The sequence below is a fragment of the Acomys russatus genome, chromosome 5 (assembly GCF_903995435.1).
Source record: "Acomys russatus chromosome 5, mAcoRus1.1, whole genome shotgun sequence".
Classification (NCBI taxonomy): Eukaryota; Metazoa; Chordata; class Mammalia; order Rodentia; family Muridae; genus Acomys; species Acomys russatus.
Window position 1 is genome coordinate 47,171,149 of NC_067141.1, and position 20,333 is coordinate 47,191,481.

The 20,333-nt window shown below is 45.9% G+C and overlaps 1 protein-coding gene across 2 annotated transcripts in view; it reads right to left on the bottom strand.

The window, feature by feature from the left end:
- Positions 1-5,146: 5,146 nt before the first annotated feature.
- Positions 5,147-20,333, bottom strand: part of Pum3 (pumilio RNA binding family member 3) — a 33,439-nt gene continuing 18,252 nt past the window's right edge. For both annotated transcript variants that reach the window (XM_051146294.1, XM_051146293.1), the window contains exons 14-18: positions 14,915-15,057; positions 13,857-14,079; positions 11,372-11,459; positions 9,323-9,413; positions 5,147-5,443 (exon numbers count right to left, since the gene is read on the bottom strand). In XM_051146294.1, coding sequence (XP_051002251.1) covers positions 5,311-5,443; positions 9,323-9,413; positions 11,372-11,459; positions 13,857-14,079; positions 14,915-15,057 — 678 coding nt within the window. In that variant the 3' untranslated portion in view covers positions 5,147-5,310. The remainder of the gene's footprint in view (positions 5,444-9,322; positions 9,414-11,371; positions 11,460-13,856; positions 14,080-14,914; positions 15,058-20,333) is intronic.

Consider the following 20,333-nt stretch of genomic DNA (forward strand, 5'->3'; position numbering starts at 1 on the left):
TTTCAAACACGCATACTTTTTGGATAATATTTTCTAAATGAGAGAGACATTTCCCTGTTTGTGAGAGACTCCAAAGCATCATTCTTTGACCGATCTGGGAACGGAGGCGTCAGCAATGCCATCCAAAGCACGTTTGGAGTGGTGTGTCTGTAGGCTAGAGTGCAGCGCAGCCACTTTGGACTACCCATGAAACGCAGACTAGACGAACAGCACACTGTCTCCCGGGTGACATCACTCATGTCAAAGCCTGAATAATTCATCCAGACACGGCGTTTTGCTTTATGCAGCTAGGACCTGGCAACCTGGCCGGGATGTCGAGGGACAACAAAACACAGAAAGGCTGGGATCAGGTGCGCTGGGCTCTCTGATGGAGAGGTCGCAGCACCCAGGGTGTCAGTGTGTTTACTATATACAGCTGAACCGGAGGTGGGGTTACTACAGCTGAGCTAGGAGGTTAGTGGCTTTGCCACTCCCATGGGGCTGAGACACTGGGATGATTGACATGGCCACACTGGTGTCAACAATGCACTCACTTAAGGTTCCTTTGAACCCTACAACATAGGCTAAGGGATTTGGAGCAGTTGGTGGTGTCTCAAATTTAGGAAGGGATCATGGAGAGCATGGTCTTACCTGTCTCCCTGGCTAGGCAGCATGACAAGTTTAGGCGGCTGTGCTGTGCTTGCTTTTGTTTTCTTGGGCTGCTGGTAATGGAACTCACGCCCTCCTGCATGCTAGGTGAGTTCTCCTCCACAGAGCTACACGGCCAGCCCCAGTGGCGGGGTTTATTTAGTTCACTGTAATTGGTTCCATATAAACCAGTGACCAGAGACATTGTGTTCTCTTTCTCATTTTAGGCTAGGCTGGCTTCAAACCTGTGACCCTCCCGCCAAAGCCTCCCGCATGCTGGGCTGCAGGCATGCTTGGACAAGCCAGCCTGCCTGCTAGTCACACTTATTCTCAATATAACAAGGACCCACTCTTGTCAGGGGTGGTTGTAGGCGCACACTGGGCGAGTTTGTCGGCCTGAGGTTTACTGTTAGAAAAGCTTAGCTTGCTCTAAGCAAGATGTGATCTTCATAAAATGTCACTGAAAATATAAAAAGAAATGCTAACTCCTATCTTAAAGAGTCAGTCTTTTGAGCTCGGTCATGCAAGAAGCCATGGGCTCAGCTGGGAGTAGTGGCACACACCATTAATCCCAGCACTTGGGAGGCAGAGGCAGGTATAGTGAGTTCAAAAACAGCCAGAGCTACACAGTGAGACCCTATCTAAGAAGCCATGTCCTCTGAGCCCCTTAACCCATTATGCAAATGTCTAGGAGGTCAAACTGGAAGAAAAGGGCATACCCGTTCCTCAGGGCAGTGTCTGACTCCTCGAAGCAGGACGGAGTTGGTGTAAGTTGTGAACCATGATCAGCTGAGTTTTCCGATTATGGAAATACTCAAAAGCTTCAAGCTTATCCATAGAACAAAGTCTGTCCTTCAGGAAGCCAGGTCTATGTTTTTTGTACTTAGAGCCATCTGAAGACTGCTGTATACAAACAAACTGGCATATCATCTCCGTTCCCTCCACATATAATATAGAATTAAGAGTAATGGCATAGAATGTATGCCGTTACTTGACCACGTCCCCTGGAGGGGGAGACCTGGAGGCAGTCAGAGGAAGGATAGCAGGCTACCAAGAAGAAACTTGATACTCTATGAGCATATAACGGGGGAGGAAGTCCCCCTCAGTCACAGTCATAGGGGAGGGGAGTAAGGGGAAAATGGGAAGGAGGGGGGAGGAATGGGAGGATACAAGGGATGGGATAACCATTGAGATGTAATATGAATAAATTAATAAAAAAAAGAGTAATGGCATAAACTCACAGGAACAAAGTAAACAGGACTAGCTCAACTACTCATCCACTCCTTTCCTATGATAGATTTTTTTAGTTGGTTTTGAGTTTTCCAGTCAGGATTTCTCTGTGTAGCCCTGGCTGTCCTGGACTCACTTGGTAGACTGGTTAGCCTCGAACTCACAGTGCCCCTGCCTCCGAGTGCTGGGATTAAAGGCGTGTGTCATCACGGCTGCTTCTTATCCTATTTTGTAAACTAGATTTTGTTCCAAATGTTCCATACTGAAAGGTGCCAGAGAGAAGAACTACTGAGACCCAAACTGCCCCTTTTAAACCTGCATGGTGCTGGCTGCAGGTAGATGGCTGGGAGCCCCCCACCCAAAGCGGCACAGCAGGATTCCAGACAAAAGGCCCAGACAATGACATCTGTAGGATGACATTGAAACTGCAGGATGCTACCCCACAGCCCACACTGCAGTCACAGCAGAGAGGACAAGCTGCCTTCTCATGGTCTCAGGGGTCTGCAGGATACATGGAGAAAGAAGAAAGTGTCCAATAAAGGTCAGATGGAGAAGGAATCAGAAAAGGGGCAAAGCAAAGTAAAACAAAAGTACCCATCATAAGTACAGCATCCTGGGAGACAAGAGATATCATATCCTAGAAATAAGAAACACTTCACTGGAGGGGGTTGGGGTTGGGGTAGGGGATGGAGGAGGCAAGAAAGAGGAGGAAGTAACTCACCAAGAAAGCCAAGAAGAAATAAAAACAAGAAAAAACAAACAAACAAACAAACCTGGGGAGTTGAGAGGTTAAAGGTTAGACTCACAATTAAAATACAAATAAACAAGAGTTCCTAAAAGAAACATCAAGAAAAAAATGGAATGACCAAACCAGAGACAATGAATTTCCTAGAATGAGGGATTTGACTTTTCTCATTTAAAGGCAAGAGACACAGTCATATACCTATACATACGATCCTGGAATGAAGACACAGGACTTTAAAAAATGTCATCTCTTTCATCACCCCCAAAGGTTACCTAGGAAGTTTCAAGATGGCACTGGGCTTACATTGTAACTTTATACACTAGAGACAGGATTAATGGTTCCAAACTCTGATATATCCAGCTAAACTGTCCAAAAGTCAGAGCAGAGCTTTAGACTTGCTAGCACTCTGCAACTCAACTTCCCGGGCATTTTTTCCACAGGAAGTCTACTAGAGGCTGTGACTCATTCAGGTAAGAATGCTAAGCAAGGAGAAATAAGGGAAATGGGTTTTCCCCAGGAGATGAATGTGCAGGGTGAGGGTGCTGGGCGTGCAATTCTCGGGACACGCAGAAAGCCACAAGTCTCTCCAGGAGATGAGACCTCAAGTGTTGGGCAGTGCGCAAGGCTACTACTATTCATTGGGCTGCAAATTTCTAAGGATCCAATTTACAATCAAATGAACGTAAATGAAAATGGAGGTCTGCTTTTCCATGTCATCAGGAGTTCAAGGCTAACGCAGCTCCATTTGACTTAGACTGCAGCTCGATATCATGACAATTCTCAACTCTTTTCACCTCTTGCTCAGCCATGCTCAGCGTGTCTGCCATCTTTCCTTATAGTGGCAAGACAGCAATCTCCAAACACTCTGCCCTCTTGAGCACAGCTGCCAGACAGCTGGATTGGTGATCTGGGTTCTCAGAAGCCGTCCCCAGCATATCCGCCTTTCTTCCGAGACTCCCTGGCTGTCCTAATCCCACTACCGCTCTTCTACACCAGACTCACGGGAAATACGCAGATGGCTGGATGAGTAGTCGCACACCTGTGACCTACACAGGACACATCAGGTGGGAGACACTGATGCAGCAGCTCCAGTGAGCACAGAAATCACCCTGGGGAGCCGTACCAGAGAAACAGAAAAGGAAAATGGCTGTAGAGGAGAAGTGTTTAAGTAATTCTGGTGAGAAGTTTTACAGGGAGGGAAATGTAAAACCCCAAGTAAATGAAAATAAACGACAGTGACTAATTATAGGAAAAATACAATGGTGGTGGGTACAAAATGGCTGCTCGGAATGTCCTGATTCAGTACTCGACAACAAATGTAGCGCCCTTTTACACAGACGCAGCTGACCTGGGGTGAGGACAGCAGAGGAAGAATGGTGGAGCTCTCAGCACGTATTTCTTGCAGTACGAGGGCACAAGTATCTAAAATGTAAATATTCAAACACACAATGAAAAGCCTGTTTAGAAACCCACCAGAACTAAGAACTCAAATCACTAAGGAGAACGTGAGTTAGGGGTGTAGGAGATGCTGCCTTTGCTACAAGCCACATAAAAGTGCTTCTCTTTTCACTCTTAGAAGACGAAACAAGTAGCACCGTCCCCGCGAATGGTCCTTTCTACGGGGAACTCAAACCTAAATCATGATACAGTAATCATACGGAAACAAAATCGATTCTGTCTTTCCCCCATTTTCCTCCCCACTCCACGCCCAACTTCCCTGAGAATCTAATAGGGACAGGTGTCAAACCTTTGGAAAGAACTTAATATACCCCAGCAGGTGAGGGCAGGAGAGCCTCAGAAGCATTAGTAGTCCTGGAACCTTGAAGTCAGGGCAGGAAAGACACAGCCAATTCCCCAGGGGGCCTAAGTCCTCACAGACCAGATGGGTGTCTCATTACATCAGACTTGTGGAGGAAGGACAGGGCTCTGTACTGAAGACGCCTGCCATGTGAGCCCATGTGGTCTACAGAACTCTAGCTATGCTGCTGAGAGCCAAACATACTTTTAAAATCCAAACATCCTACCTGCACTCAAATCTCTACATTCTAACATATTCCCACATTTCCCCCTTTTACTCGGCCCATGGGCTGGGATGATTGTACGGACTGTCCCAAGATATTCACCTTGAATATCCTGAAGGCCCAAAAGCAGAGATAAGACCTTCCCAGCAACCTTGACTTTAGCAAGGAACCGTGATCTACTTCCTCTAGCACACGGTCCTCCATGAGCTGGACTTCCCAGAGCAGCAGCAAACCTGACTGAACTCAGCCTGTGTGGTAGCTGTCCCCACCGCAGGCCACCCTCATGGCTTCTTAGAGTTCAGTGTACTTTACTGCTCCTGCCACATGGCTTTCTCTGCCATAACATTGCTCTACAGTCCACCTCTTCCGGGAAGCCTTCTCAGACTGCAGCTGTCTCCTTTCCTGAATCAAGCCATTCAACCACACTGCACACACCTGGGCCATCGTAACACATCACTGCCACACTGCGACTGGTGACGTGATCAATCTGACAGATCAGACAGTTGACATTTAACAAAAGGTCTATTTTAGAAAGTTTTATATACATAGGTCCTTTAACAAAGAACACAAGCATAGAGCGTCCAGCTATGTGGATCCCACCCTTCTTCCCCACTGAGGAACAGGTTCCAGCTTGTTTGTCCAGCGTGTCTATGCAGTTAGCTGTTCCAGTTTGCTCATCTGGAATGGCTATGCAGTCAGCTTTTCAAGCAGAGTTTCAACTCCTCTGCTGGTGCTCTTGGTCTTTTCCAAGGTGGGAATCAGGCTTTTCAGTCCAGCTCTGACTTTGTTTACAACCTCCTGGTCACAGCTCTGCAGAAGGCTGGAGAGAGAAAAGGGATTGAGAAAATTAAACGCCATAAAAACCCTGCAACTGCAACACAGCCCACATCGATGGTGTAACTAATTCATCACTGAGCCGCCTCCTGTAGTTTATACACTGTATTAAATAGATTTTTAAATAGTCATCAGATGAGGGCCACCAAGGTGACTCAGCAGGGGAAGGTGCCCGGCCTCTTGCCAAGCCTGATGACCTGAGTCCCACTTCTGGAACCCATATGATGGAAAGGAAAATGACTAGTGCAATGTGTCCCCTGATTTATCTATGTGTGCTGTGGCATGTATGTGTGTGCAGATACCCACACCCAGTCAACAGACAAATAGATGCAGTTAAGAGGATTAAAATACCGCAAATGAATGAGAGCCAGCACTGTACATTCTGAAACCATGGGAATGCTTTATAATCTTGTGGGTGGCGATAAGACTCCATTAATTCGGATTACCTTATGATGTACTTGTATCCTGCCCTACAACTGTTTGGCAGGTGTAGCGGTTTGAAGGAGAATGGCTCCCAGAGGCGCATGTTTGAATGTTTGGCTGAACTGTTCGGGAAAGATCAGGTGTAGCATTTGGGGGTGGGTTTTGGGTTTTCAACAGCCCACACCAAACTCGGACTTGCTCATCCTCTGTCCCCTGCTTGTGGATTAGATGTTAAGTTCTCAGCTACTGCTCCAGCACCACGTCTACCTGCATGCCGCAATGTTCCCCACCACCGTGATGGGGACGTACATACCCTCTGAAACTGTACTCAAGTCCCCTCCCGCCAAAGCTTCCCTTTTATTAGTTGTCTCTTCACAGCAATGAGACAATGACTAAGACAACAAGGTACTGTCTTTTCTGGATGACAATCCCATAAGCAGAGACCATGTGCTTTACTCACTCATGGACACCATGCCCTGTATTACAATGATGGCCAAGGAACATTCTCTACATAGGTGACGTCACCCCATGGACAGGCATGGACGGCAGAGCGTGGGAGGACAGCCTAGCGCCAATGACCTTTTCATCGAACTCTACACCTACAACACACTGAGGCGCTGAAGTGGAAGTGTCCCTGATTTGGCCAGAAACCTGCCTGCTGTCAGTAACTCAAAGTCACTGCCTCAGACTCAGTTTTCTGATCTGGAGAATGGGATTAACACCAGAACCCACCTTCTCCTCAGGCTGTTTGCTTTTGGTGACAGAACTAAACCCAGGATCTCACACTTGCGGGGTACACATTCCAGCACTGACTACGTGTATTCAAGGCTGTACTCTCCGGCCCAGCTGTGCCACACTCAGGTGAAGCACACTCAACACTGAGCCCATATTCAGACAGAGCTAGACCCCACTCCCCAGAGGACTGGGTTTAAACTTGAGATTGATACTTAGTAAACAATAAATGTGAAATACTTAACAGGGCTGGGCCACAGGCTCCTGACCTCAGGCCACTATGCCGAAATTTCCTTCTCTCTCGCAAGTTCTTTAGGACCACTTATTTATTTATTTATTTATTTATTTATTTATTTATTTATTTATTTATTTATTTAGACAGGGTTTCTCTGTGTAGCCTTTGCTGTCCTGGACTCTCTTTGTAGACCAGGCTAGTCTTGAACTCACAGCGATCCGCCTGCCCCTGCTTCCTGAGTACTGGGATTAAAGGCGTGCACCACCACGCCCAGCACTAGGACTACATTTAAATGTTAACCTCTGAAATATATTGTAGAAGGAGATCATTGGTCTCAGTAACTTTCATGTATGTCAATAAAGAGGAAGGTGTGTGAACAGCACCAGGCAGCATCTTACAGTTCATAAATGACAGTCAAGTGCCCTGTAAGGGACCTGCCACTCAGTGTCCTTTCAGCCACATGGTACGCAATATTAATACATGTTAGCAGCCACACACAGACATGGTAAAAGGCATTCTACATGCCTTGCTCTCATAGCAACTTTAGGATTCTTATTACCTTTTTGTTTTATAACCAAGAAAAACCAGAAAGCCCAATGACTTTCCAAGCCACACAGTAGGCAGGGCTTGAGGCCCAGGCAGACTGCATAGGGCCTGCGTTCCTAGGTGCTGGAGAACTGGACTTCAAAGTTATTTCTCAGCCAGCACACAAGGCTTTTTCCTTTTCACCCCAAATGATTTTAAAGAAGCTAAATAACAACTGTGGGGAACAAACAACAAACACAGCATTAAATATTCCCAAAGAATATACACATTCCAACTAACATGTAAACTGGCAGGGAATTTTGGCAAATGCATGCCATGTAAGTATCCAGCAAACAAGGCGATTGCATTGGAAGTCACATAAGAGTTCAAGTTCTGTTTAGAACCTCTAACACTATGTGTCTCCACACAGTTCCAGGGAGAGCCCCACAAGAAACACACTGGACCATTCTTATGTCTGATCTACCCAAGGAATGCTGACTGGTGAGCAAACTACACATTAATTTCATGGCATCGCTGGGTCTCCAGCTAGCTGAGCAGAAGAATGAAAGTGTGTGTCAGGAGGCGCTAACATTCCAAAGCCTGGTAAAGAAACAAAGACAAAACAGTTCCTGTCGCAGCTAACGGGTTCTGACTCTTTAACATGCTCTGGAATATTAACTCATTACTAAGAAACAGACCGCTTGATCTACATGCAAGACCAAGACAATCAAAAACAACGACTGACTTAAAAATGGATTCTCAGTAGATGAAATCGTATATTGGAATGTTGAAGTTAGCGTTTACAAGCCACACAGCTAAACGACACAGAAAGATACTTGCGTGAGGTGGAAGCTTTAACCTGAGGTGCCTGTTTTCTCATTGCTGGTAAGTGTGTTGGTAAGTCACCGAGAAAAGGAAATCTCAACTGAGGAACTGCCTGCATGTGACTGGTCATGGGTCACTTTCTTGTTAATTGATGGAGAAGAACCCAGCACAGTGTGGCAAGTAGCATCCGGGGCAGGTGGGCATGGCTGGGCAAGAAAGGTAGCTGAGGGTAAGCCCAGGGGCAAGCTAGTGAGCAGCATCTGTTGAGTTTACGGTCTCTGCTCTGTGCCTGGAGCTTTTGCCCTGACTTTTCTCGGTGACCCGGGAGCTGTAAGATAATAAACGCTTTTCTCCTTAGAGGTGATTCTGGCCAGTGTTTTATAACTGAGAAGCAAACCAGGACAGCAACATAACAGAAGAAAACCAGCAACTGATTCAAACGGCATACAGATGATAAAAAATAACATTTTAAAAAATGACACGTGCATTTATAAACTCGACATAATCAAGCCAGAGAGCAATCTGCAAGCAAGACCTCCATTTACACATCAGCCTCTCAGTGTAGCAAAACTTTGCTCAATGAAAGAAAATAAACTAAAAAGTTAGGCTTGACGCAGACAGCTTTGTGACAGTTCCCAGAGGCACACAACTTATTCATCAAAGAAGAAGACAATTATAGTTTGGTCAAAACTACAAACGTTATAAAACTATGTACATTGTAACCATCAAAATTCTGTGACCATTGACACCCAAAAGACAACAGCTAAATCTGAGGACTGAAGAGCTACATTTGCTTTTGAAGAAAAATTAGTCCCATCTGATTATTATTTATGTGCGAGCACACACAGCTCCTTGCCACAGCATGTGAGTATGGGTCCGAGGGCAGCTCAGCTTGCAAGGGTTGCTTCCCTCATTGCATCATGTGGGACCTGGAGATCCAGTTCTGGTAGTCAAGCTTGGTGGTCCCTACTTGTAATTTCTTAATGTTTGTCTAGACCATGAGTGATGGAGTAATCCCACATTACTGGGAATAAACTCTAGAGAAAGAAATAAAGTTAAAGAAGTGTGTGTGTGTGTGTGTGTGTGTGTGTGCGTGCATGCATGCGAGACATCACATCAACCAACCTGGAAAGAATGATGGCGCCTCGGTTGATGCTGGCCCAGGACTTGAGGTTCTTCATGCCAACGTGCTGCACAAGGGTTTTTGCAAAATTACCTGTAAAGTGGACTGGTACTTAGTGAGCATCACACACACGCCCACCCCTCATCTCTATGCCTATAAGCTTGCCAGTGTTAACAGGAAAGTTACCAAGTAGTATGTTAATACAATTTTCTTAACTCTGATGCAAATTCCAAACTATTTTTTTTTTTAGCAATAATTACCCAAGAAAAACAGATTATTTTTAAAAAGCACATGGTCACGTCTGCATTTCTTTGTAATATTTTATGATTTAACCTTGACCTACTCAGCAAGTAGATGTTTGACAGTATCACTTCCCGTGTGGCACAGACCAGTTCCCCTTACAGGAGAAAGTGTCACTGGAAGGGACCAGGAACATGGTTAGTGGCTGGGGATTAACCACTCTGGGTACGCATGGCAGTCGCTCTACGATGTTTTCAGAGCCACAGATGGAAAATAATTGATGCCTGTTGTCCCTGGAGGCTGAGGCAAGAGGACTGCCATGCACTTCAGGCTAGCCAAGCCTCCTCCATCCTGAACACTGCCCATCTTTAATTCTATTGCCAAGGTCCTGGCATGTTATTCACTGTGCCCTCTAAGTGGAACTCGCTCTCAGCCAGTGGAAACATTCTAGTGACTGGATTTGGTGCAAATGAAGCAAAGGATGACCTATGTTGAAGGCAAAAATTCCAAGCAGGTACTGTGTGCATATAATAATTCAAAGATACTCGCGGAGCCCACTTAGCTATTCACAGTAAACAGTAAACAGCAATCAGCTCGTGAGACCGCTTGCTTTCCAAAGGTGATCAAAACAAGATACTCTGTCTTGTGTGCATTTCTAGATGCTGCCAGTCTCCCATGAAGGGTGGAATCTAAGGCTTCTGTTGAATCTGAGTGGTCTCACTGCTTGGACCAATAGAACATGGCAGAAGTGACGTGAGATGACCTCTGCGGATTTATCATGAGGCCCAAGCATACAGGTGCTTCATTCCCTTGGGATACTCCATCCAGACCCAAGCACTGGGCTGGGGAAGTGACACAGTGAGTAAAGTGCTTACTGCAGGAGCACAGAGGGCCTGAGCTCAACTCCCAGACCTCTGTACTGCCAGGAGGTTATTACTACACACTTACTCCCGTAACTCCAGCGTCCCTACATGAGACGAGATGTGGAAGAAGGAGAACTCCAGGAAACACAAGGACCAGCTAGCCCAGTACAGGGAGTGACAGGCGACAAAAGACAAGTCCTGTCTCAAACATAGACAAGGACCGGCGTCTAAGCTGTCCTCTGAGTGAGCTGCTGTACAGCTATAGCTCAGTGGGTGCACGCCAAACCCAAACAAGGAGCCCTGAGAGGCAGGCAGAGACCAACTGCTCAGTGAACCGGGAAGCCGAGGCAGCTTGTCACACAGCAATACTTAACCCAGACAGACAGACAGACACACCCATTTGTTCTGGAAAGCAATGGCCACTGCAAGCCCAACTGTGTCATGTTTTAGGACAGTTGGGATTTTTATTATGAAAAATCATTAGAAAAATTTTGGAAATTAAAAACATGTCTAACTCACTTAAACTATGCACCTACCTTTTCAATAATGAATGGGTTGATGCACTACATATTTTTCTTCAATATTAAAAGCGTCTTACCTAAAAACTGCAGCAGCTCCAAGTCCTTATTTTAAAATGTAGAGTGAGGTGACAGTGCTGTCCTGCACTAATGACTTCCCTAGCTACAGCACTCAAATTGTCCCCAGACACAAATCCACCACCTCACCTTTTCCAAGCTAGTCTACCGCTGAGCTACAGCTCAGCCCTTAAAGTTAATCATTACTTATTCACAGGCATGGTTTCTATACAGTTGGCAAATCCCACCTGAGTCTAAATGGCCAATATAAAGCCCAGAAATGCAAAAAATCCACATAGGACGCTCTCCCCCCGCTACCCCCCCACCCCCGCTCACTGCCCCCACACAAATGATGATATGCTGCACAGCCTACCTTCTCTTCCATTTTCTTTCATCTTTTTATCTTGCTCTATTAACCATTTGAGAACTAGATGTCCTGCAGGATGCTCGGCAACATGAAGCTGTAAGAGAACCAGAAATGTTATTTCAAAAGCTATCATCGATCTCTGGTCTATGAGCCTATCTCTATGCAATATGTGGACGGGAATGCAGTTAAGTTTCAGTTTTAAGAACTCTTTACCCAAAATGCCTATCACATTCCCAGGGAGCAGCAAGCATAGCTATGTAGGAGCTCGTAGCCCCTACGAAGCAGTTCAGGGATTGGCAACTTTCTCTTTGAACAGTACCACACAAGGCTCATCTAAAACCCAGGCGACGCTGTGAACTGCCCCCGTGAGAACACACTGCTTTGGGATACAAAGAAACCTCTGGGGAGACCACATGGTGTTTAAATATGATTCTCTACAATGACCTAATGAGCAGGCAAACAAACAAAAACAGAAAACATTCTACAGCTTACTTGCTGCCCTTACCAACTGTTGCCACAGTAGCAGCAGTCTCCCCTCATTTAATGAGAAACAATGAACACCGTATGCAGAGAGCAGTATTTCATCATACATTCGTCTGTTCTGCTCCGGGAAGCCAGGGTTTGAGCTTCAGATCACAACCCACTTGGCTCTTCCAATCCACGTGTCAAAAGCATGCCAGTCACTCAATACCACACATCCTTTTTATTAAGGGTAATGTGTGTCGGTAGTAACACTGCTGAGTGTCAGGCTTGACCCATAGCTGGCGGGAATTAATGATGGAAAGAATAACTGTGCTGTGAGAAAGGTGCTACTTAACAGGCAGCCCCCACTGTCTCTTGTAAAGGCTCCTCTGTGTTCTCAGGGCCTATAGCCTCAATGGCTTGAAGCAGTCCCGGGCATTCGGTCACTCTGCTAGAGATTGGTTTGGAAGCAGCTGTGACTCAGACCAGTTCTAGCTGATGACATGGCAGCACAGCCTGGCTGGAGACCATCTTACTGCTCCTGCCTTCCTTCCTGCCTGAGGCTGTGATGTGGGGACATGCTGAGGCTGTAGATGTTGGCCGTGACTACAGCAAACACATGGAAAGGTGGCAGAGCCGAAGAGCTCACCAGGGGCGACAGAGCCTGCTCCAGTCCAGCACAGCTTTTGTATTGTGATGGTTCAGTGCTGCTACCTCCAGGCACCCCACTACTGCAGCCCTCAGACTGCTATCAGAACTACACAGCTTACTAAAGTCCCTGGCACTGGACTAAAATGCAGATGTTAGCATTCAGCTAACATAAAGGTATCTTTTTTAAGCATTCCTGACAGATTTATTGCTTTTTCGATTAATGAATGAAAGGCTTAGAACTTGAACAGCTTATTTTATATCCTTGAGCAATGCCAGGGATCATAATGAAAGGCTACTGTATTTAGCACATAAAGGCCTTTGTGAGAATAAGTGATGGCAGAGGTCAGAGCTTGAAAAAAATGGTGGTTCCTTATAACCGGCTGCTAGCTCAGAGCTCCGTGAGCTTACAAGCCAGCACAGGACAAAGGCCCTGAAAGAGCAGCCTGTTTCCTCTTGTTGACCTGTTGACTTCCAAGCGGGAGTCACGGGCTCACAGAATGCTCCTTTCCTCAGGGCTGCAGTGCACCCTCCCCAAGCCCAACTCCTCTCTACCTTTGGCTGAGCTGCTGACCCTCCAGGGCTCAGCTTAGCTCTTTCCGTTTCCAGGATGGTTACCTGGGGACGAGCTGGCCCTCCAGAACCCATAGCTGTCCTTTAGTAGTTTTTGCTTCAGTATTTACTTAAATAATGATTTTACTTCATTCAACAGTGTATCTTCCAAAAGGCAAATTTTTGGGGTGCTGGGAGGACAGTGCCATCTTCTGTTTAGCACTGAGCAGGTACATGCCACCAGTGAACTTAAGAAGCAATGTAGACTCAAACCATACCCAAGTTAACACAACTAGAGTGATGAGAAGGGTACCGTCTGTTTGAAACTGAGTCACCTAGCTCAGGCAGGCCCTGAACTCCGTAAGAAGCAGAGGATGGTCCTGAACTCCTATTCCTCCCACTGCTGTCTCTCAAGACCTAAGTCCAGGTTTGTAGGGAAGCACCTGACTGAGCAAGTCTTTTTCACGAGTCAAAACTAGGGAAGACTTCATGGAGAACTGTGGGTACTGGGATGAGTTAGGCTTTGGATTGGTGGAGCCCAGGGCAATGGCGAGGACAGCACATCATGCCGGAGGAAGCAGCTGCCCAGCAAGCATAGACTATTCTGCAAAGGCAGTAAAGGGCCAGTCACAGATAAGCATGTGTCTTTAGGCACTACTGGATCACAGCATTTCTGAGAAAGACAAGGACTACCACTATGGCGCTCTGAACTGGTCATTTTTCAAAGTGCTGAATGGCACTGCTGCTAACACTCTGTAGTTTCCATAGCTGGGGGCTCACTTTACAGGCCCTGTGGCTCTGCTGCCAGGATTACACAACCGTACGTCACCTCTCCATCCTTGCCACCAGGACACAGTTCTGCAGCCGCCAAACTGGCGATGGCATCCATGGCAGGCTGAATGTCCCCAGTAGCAGATCCCAGGATGTCAGACACCAGCACACATGCAGACTTATCCAGCACCACCTCCTGAGCATGTCCTTGCAGGTAGCTTAGCAGAGCCGGAGAGATGGATTCCAGGAGCTCACGCCGGCGGACCGCGGTGTCTTTCTTACTATTGGAACATGTTGAACGAGGTGGTAAGATCAATGGCCCATCTTGTCATCACAGACCTCTAGGAGCTCATCACAGCTCAAGGCACTGGCTACTGTACGTGTTGTCTGCCTTTCTGCTGAGCAATTTGGGCAGTGAGTGAGTGAAGGGTGCAAGCTGGACTTTGTCTTCCATTCCCAGGCTATGAACACTACTTGGCACACAACAAGACTTCAATAAAGGAACTGCTTTCTACATGACAGACACAAATGAGTAACCTTTCCGAATCCCGCCAATCTTAAATCAAATAATGATCATCATGCGAGACAGGACGTGTTCAGAGTACTTTACAGACTGGTCTCAGGACATTAAAATTTATGACACCAGGAGTTTTTAAAGTAAAGAAAAACAAAAATCAAACATCATACTTGAATGCCTACTGTGTGCCAAGTAGGTGTTCAGAGGTGTCTTTCTTTGTTTTTTATGATTTGTTTTTTTGTTTTTGAGGCAGGGTTTCTCTGTGTAGCCCTGGCTGTCCTGGACTTCCTTTGCAGATCAAGCTGGCCTCATACTCACAGCCACCCACCTGCCTCTGCCTTTGCTTCCCAAGCGCTGGGATTAAAGGCGTGCGCCACCACGCCCGGCTCAGAGGTATCTTTCAACCTGACACTGCCATTTCCTATCAAGGTAGCATCTTGAGACTATAAAACTACAGGCTTACCGACAGAATTTGGCAAGAAGTTTTAGAGAAATAGAGGAAGCGAGGGATGCATCTGAGGATTTCTTGGGAGCCTGTGCTCCTCACAAAGAATCAAGTAGGAGGCAGAGAGGGTGCCAAGCCACGAGGCAGCCTTTACCTGTGTGCATTGCCGTCACCCTGCTGCAGAAGCGCGATGATCTCTGGGACTGTGTGCGCAGGGTCTCTGGGACTCAGCAAGTACAGCAGGACTTTCCTTCCATATTTGTCAGTTACTATGCTGGGTAAGGAGCTGATGATTTCCTAGACGATTAAAACAAACAGCTGCACTGTTATTTCACTCTCAAAGATCAATTGGATTTGATGGGACTGAAGAATACACCCTTGGCTGTTTTCCTCACTGCACTCCCTCCCTAGCAAGTATGAAGCTAATTCTGACATGTCTGATCCAAATGCAAAGAATGACATTCAGAATATAGTTAATTCTCCACAGTGGCCGTCATTACTGAATAGCCTGTTTGTATTAATTGATCAAACCCAAGGCCTTTTAAAAAGGTAGAAGAGCTACCTCCATTCATCATGGGGTATTTCTTGGGCCATTATTAAAAAGAATAGCACCTGCTGTGATCGGAGTAGACAGTCAGTTTGCAGGAGCACTTAATGTAGCATGCGCCTGGCCGAAGCACACGCCTCAGAACTTCCCTGCTGGGACACGAGAGGAAGCTGCACTGTTAATCACAGAGTGGATAAAGGCTTAGCTAGGTCGCTTATTCATAGAAAACAAAGGCCGTTTACTATAGAGAAAAACACAAGGGAGACAAAAAATAAATCCAGAAAGACTACACTAAAGGGGGGTGCCCACCGCCCTCTGTGAAGTTGGCATCAGCATACCCAGTGCTTAGAATTGAAGTGACAGGTGGTATAACTAAACACCTAAGGAAATCTAAGACAGAAAGTCACTGGATTCCTTTATTTGACTTCTTTATTTTTAGAGGCAAGTTCTTGCTAGGTAGACCAGAAGGTCTTGAACTGAAAGTCAGCATTACCAGTGTGAGCCACCATGCCCCCAACTGTTGGTTAACAGAGAAAAGAAAATAAAAATTCATCATCACTTTGTTGCAACATTCTAGCTTCCTGTGTCAACCTTTATAAACATTCAAATCCACACACAACTGAGCGAAAATTACCTGGAGCCACAGAGAGAGCTCAGTCACTTGCTAAACTCACAGGTCAGGATGAGAAGCAGGGATCTGACTAGACCCAAAATGGACATCCTCCTCTGAAAGGAAGCTGTTCTCTTAAGATGACATATACTCAGTTCTGGTTTTTTGTTTGTTTGTTTGTTTTAAGAATTAAAAAAATTGTGTATGAGTGTTTTGACTGCATGTATATCTGTACACAACATGCATGCAGTGCCTGCAGAAGCCACAAGAGGGCATCAGATCTCTGGTGTTAGAGTTACAGCATTGTGAGCCGCTGTGTTCTAGGTACTGAACCAGGGCCAGTGCTCCAGTCCCCAGTCTGCTCTTAAAACAAACACGCACCTATTTACTATTAAAGTAGTGATTTTAGTACAAGGGATTAAACAAAAAAAGTCAGTCATCAACCACAGGAGCATAATCAGCAAAAATCAGAACTGCATGTTTGTTGATGATAAAGTCCCAGGCTTCCCTCAACTTCTGCACCAGTGTCTGTACCTGATAGTGCATGACAGTAGCTACACTGGCTACATGCTGAGATAGGACCACACACTGCTGAGTGCTGGACAGCATGACTTGCATTCAAAATATGAAGGCTTTCAGAAACAGGTCTAACCACCTTAAAAACGAATCTATAATTTCAATCACACAGGAAAAAAATGAACTTAAAATTTCAGCAATAAAAGAAAAAAACAGAAAGAAAAGGAAAAAAATATACAGAATAAACAAACAGACCCGAGTATATGTCATCTTAAGAGAACTTCTTCTTTCTCAAAGTAAACAAGTCCCAAAGTGGCATTATTACCTGTGCTTTCAATAATGAGATATTTAAAGACCCAAAACACAGGGGACCTTTCGTATGTCTTCAGTGCATCTGGACATCCTTTTCATAGCATAAGGAGGAAAGTGGGAGGAAGCAAATCAGCCGTGGACAGCACTGACAGGCCCCACACATGAGAACCACTCTCACGGCCCAGCCAGCATGCACAATGGCTGTAACAGACTCACTCAGTTCATTAGCTCTGACCAAGCAGGGCGGGCCCTTGCCGAGGCTCCTGGGCACTCTTAAGATGGCTGGTGGTTCAAAACCAAGGCCCACAAGGGCAATGGAGGTAGAATGCACAGAAACAGAACAAACAACAGAAACTTGAGGCCCCGGCCTGTAGTAAACACAGTTATAATAGACATATGTGGGAAAGAAACAAAACTGTAAACTATTTTAGCCACAGGGAGCTAAAATCTAACAGAATAGGTAAAAGAATTAATGACAGTTAAATAAACCGAAGACACCAACAGAAGAGCTGGGGAAGGCTAGGTGACTAGGAAGCCTGAGTACTTTAAAATGACTTTATTGCAAAGCCCAGCTTTGGGCTGCACTCAGGGCATGCACTCTCTCCAGTCCCAGCCCCCCCTTCTTTATTGAATACCTAGCGTCTGATCTATGACATTTCTAAGTTCTAAGTTCTATCAGATCAAAGTTACCTGATAAATATAAATAAAAATATAACCTAAGGAAAATTTCAAGGGAGAAGTAGAGATATGCCTGCGAGCATTACCTATCAAGTGGCCTTAGGAAACAGAGTGATTATCAGCCTGTGATTTCAACCTGACATTTTGGTAAAGACAATTACTCTGAAGAGAAAACCCTGCAGCACAGGGTTTCTTAGCACCTGGGTGGGAAATCTCATCACAGGACCCCACCGGTTAATTTTGACTGTCAATTTGATACAACCTAGAATCACCTGGGAAGAGTTTCAGTGCAGAATGGCAGCGGTCAGGAGGACCTGTGGGCGTGACATGTCGTGCTTGTGAGTTGATGCAGGCAGACCCAGTGCACTGTGGGAAGTACCACTCCCTAGGCGGGGGTGCTGACCGGCATAAGGAAAAAATTAGCTGACAACAAGCAAGAACCCACGTGTTTATTCCTATTCAGTTGGTGAGGTGGATGTGAGGCCCTGAGTTCCTGCCCTGACTTCCCCACAGTACCTGTGAACTATAAGCCAAATCAAGCCTTTCTTCCTCAAGGTTGCATTTTGTTTGTTTAATTTTCACAGATACAGAAATGAAACTAGAACACACACGCAATTAAGAATTATATGGATAGCAAAAGCCAATAAAATGAAAGAGTGATTCCTGAGGTTTCTTTTTGTTGTTGTTGCTGTGTGTTTGTTTTTGGTTTCCAATGCTAGGGACTGAAGCCAAGCATCTTGTGTACTGCCCAAGTTGTCTCCCGATGAACCTCACAAAAATTCCCCCCAAATAGTTTGGTTTTCCTTTTTAAGATAGGGTTTTTGTGTCCCAAGGCTGGCCTCAAAGCTGCTCTGTGGCCACGGATAAGCTGGAACTTCCTGTTCTCCTACCTTCACCCTCTTACTCAAGTGCTGGAGTTACTAAAAGCCTACACCACCTCGCCTGGTTTACGTGGGGCTGGGTATGCAGCCCATGGCTTACGTGGGGCTGGGTATGCAGCCCATGGCTTACGTGGGGCTGGGTATGCAGCCCATGGCTTACATGGGGCTGGGTATGCAGCCCATGGCTTACGTGGGGCTGGGTATGCAGCCCATGGCTTACGTGGGGCTGGGTATGCAGCCCATGGCTTACGTGGGGCTGGGTATGCAGCCCATGGCTTATGTGGGGCTAAGTGTGCAGCCTATGGCTTCACAGGTACTAAACAAGCACTCTCCCAAATAAACTACACATATGAAGTCCAGAATTGGTTTTTAAGAGTGTAAAAATGCTAACCACCCCCATGAAAATAAAGACCAATAAACTTCAGTATAGTCGCTAGTGGATTACTTCCTACTTGTCACTGAAAAGTACATGAAATACACAAGGTGAGAAAATTATGAACCATAGGTCAAATCTTGCCTGTGCCCACTTTCTAGACATCTATCAAGCTAAGAATTTTTTCCCCTCTTTCTTCTTCTTCACATTGCAAAGCATTTTTTAAAAGTATAAACAAATAAGACAAACCATATATGGCCCACAAATCCCCAAATAATTGCTATCTACCACTTGACAAAAAAGTAAAGCCTCAGCTCTGTCAACTTGTACTTCTTCTTTTTTTTTTAAAAGACATTATCTTACTATTCAGTCCAAGCTGGCCTCCAAATTCACAGAAATCCTCCAGACTTGGTCTCTCAAGTGATGGGATTATAGGCATGAGCCACTCTGACCAGCCAGGGTTTGCTTCGCTGTGTCACAGGATGGAAGGCTAAGGACCCCCTCATTCCTAATCAGCATCTGGCTAGGCTACCCTCCCGTTCATCAGGAACATCCCTGTCAAAGCAGCCAGCGAGGGCATCCCAGAGCAAACGAGATCACACTTTATTTATAATTACGGGCACCTTGGAAAGGACAGTAGATGCGAAATGGCTTGAAGTTAGTGGAAAGGTGAAGGAAACAGCTGACCAGGACGGACTTGAGCCTGTTGCTCTGGGAAGCATGCAAGCCCTGAATCGGGGCTTGGCAAAGCCGAACTATTCCTGGCTAGTTTTCAAAAGCTCCACAACAGAGTCCGTGGTGGATGGGCAGGGAAATGCGGGAGCGATGAGCCTAACTGCGGCTTTATCACTCACTCTGGGGCATTTGTCACTGGGAGGCAAGTTCATGAGAGCCGCCTCAACTTAGACTTCAGGAATGTGAGCCCCACAGCTGTGGACTTCAAACAGATAAGTGCAAGAAATGAAAATGGCTTCAAATAGCAAGCTGAAGTGAGATAAGCCGTTGGGAAGGGCTAACCCAGCAGCCAATTCTGCAAGTCCTGAAGGGTGATTGTTTTCCCTTGAAATCCATTTGGAACAGTTATGCATATTTTCATTTTTTTGTGAAATATTACACAAAAGCACTTTCAATAGGGCAGCCAGTTGCCATTTTTGTGAGACGGCTTTATTCACTGCCAATTCCGCAGCCTCACATCTCCGTCACAGGAATTAAAAACAATCACTATTGCTGGGAGTCAAAGGGTACTAAAGTCACAAGGAACATGTCAAAACACTCTTGCCAACTTGTTCCTTCCCACAGTCCTGTCCCCCGAGAAGTCATCATAACTTTAAAATAGTCAAGAGCAAAGTTGGAAAGTGACAGCAGGGGCATGGGAACTCCACAACTGGGCTTTACAGCTGCCATCTAGGAAAAGCGCTCGCCCTCCTTCCTTTCCACTAGGGATACATTTGCAAACACCCAGCTACCCTTCCCCTGGCCTAGAACAGACATAGCACCCCCACCTGAGCACAGGCTCTTCTCTGCCTCTGACACTATGAGTCTCATTTGTCAGCAACATTTCTCCAAGGCTCTATTCACGTGCAAACACAACAGCTTATGTGATTTTTCAGGTGAACAATTTGTGTTTACAAAGACTAAGCTGGTTTCAAAATATTT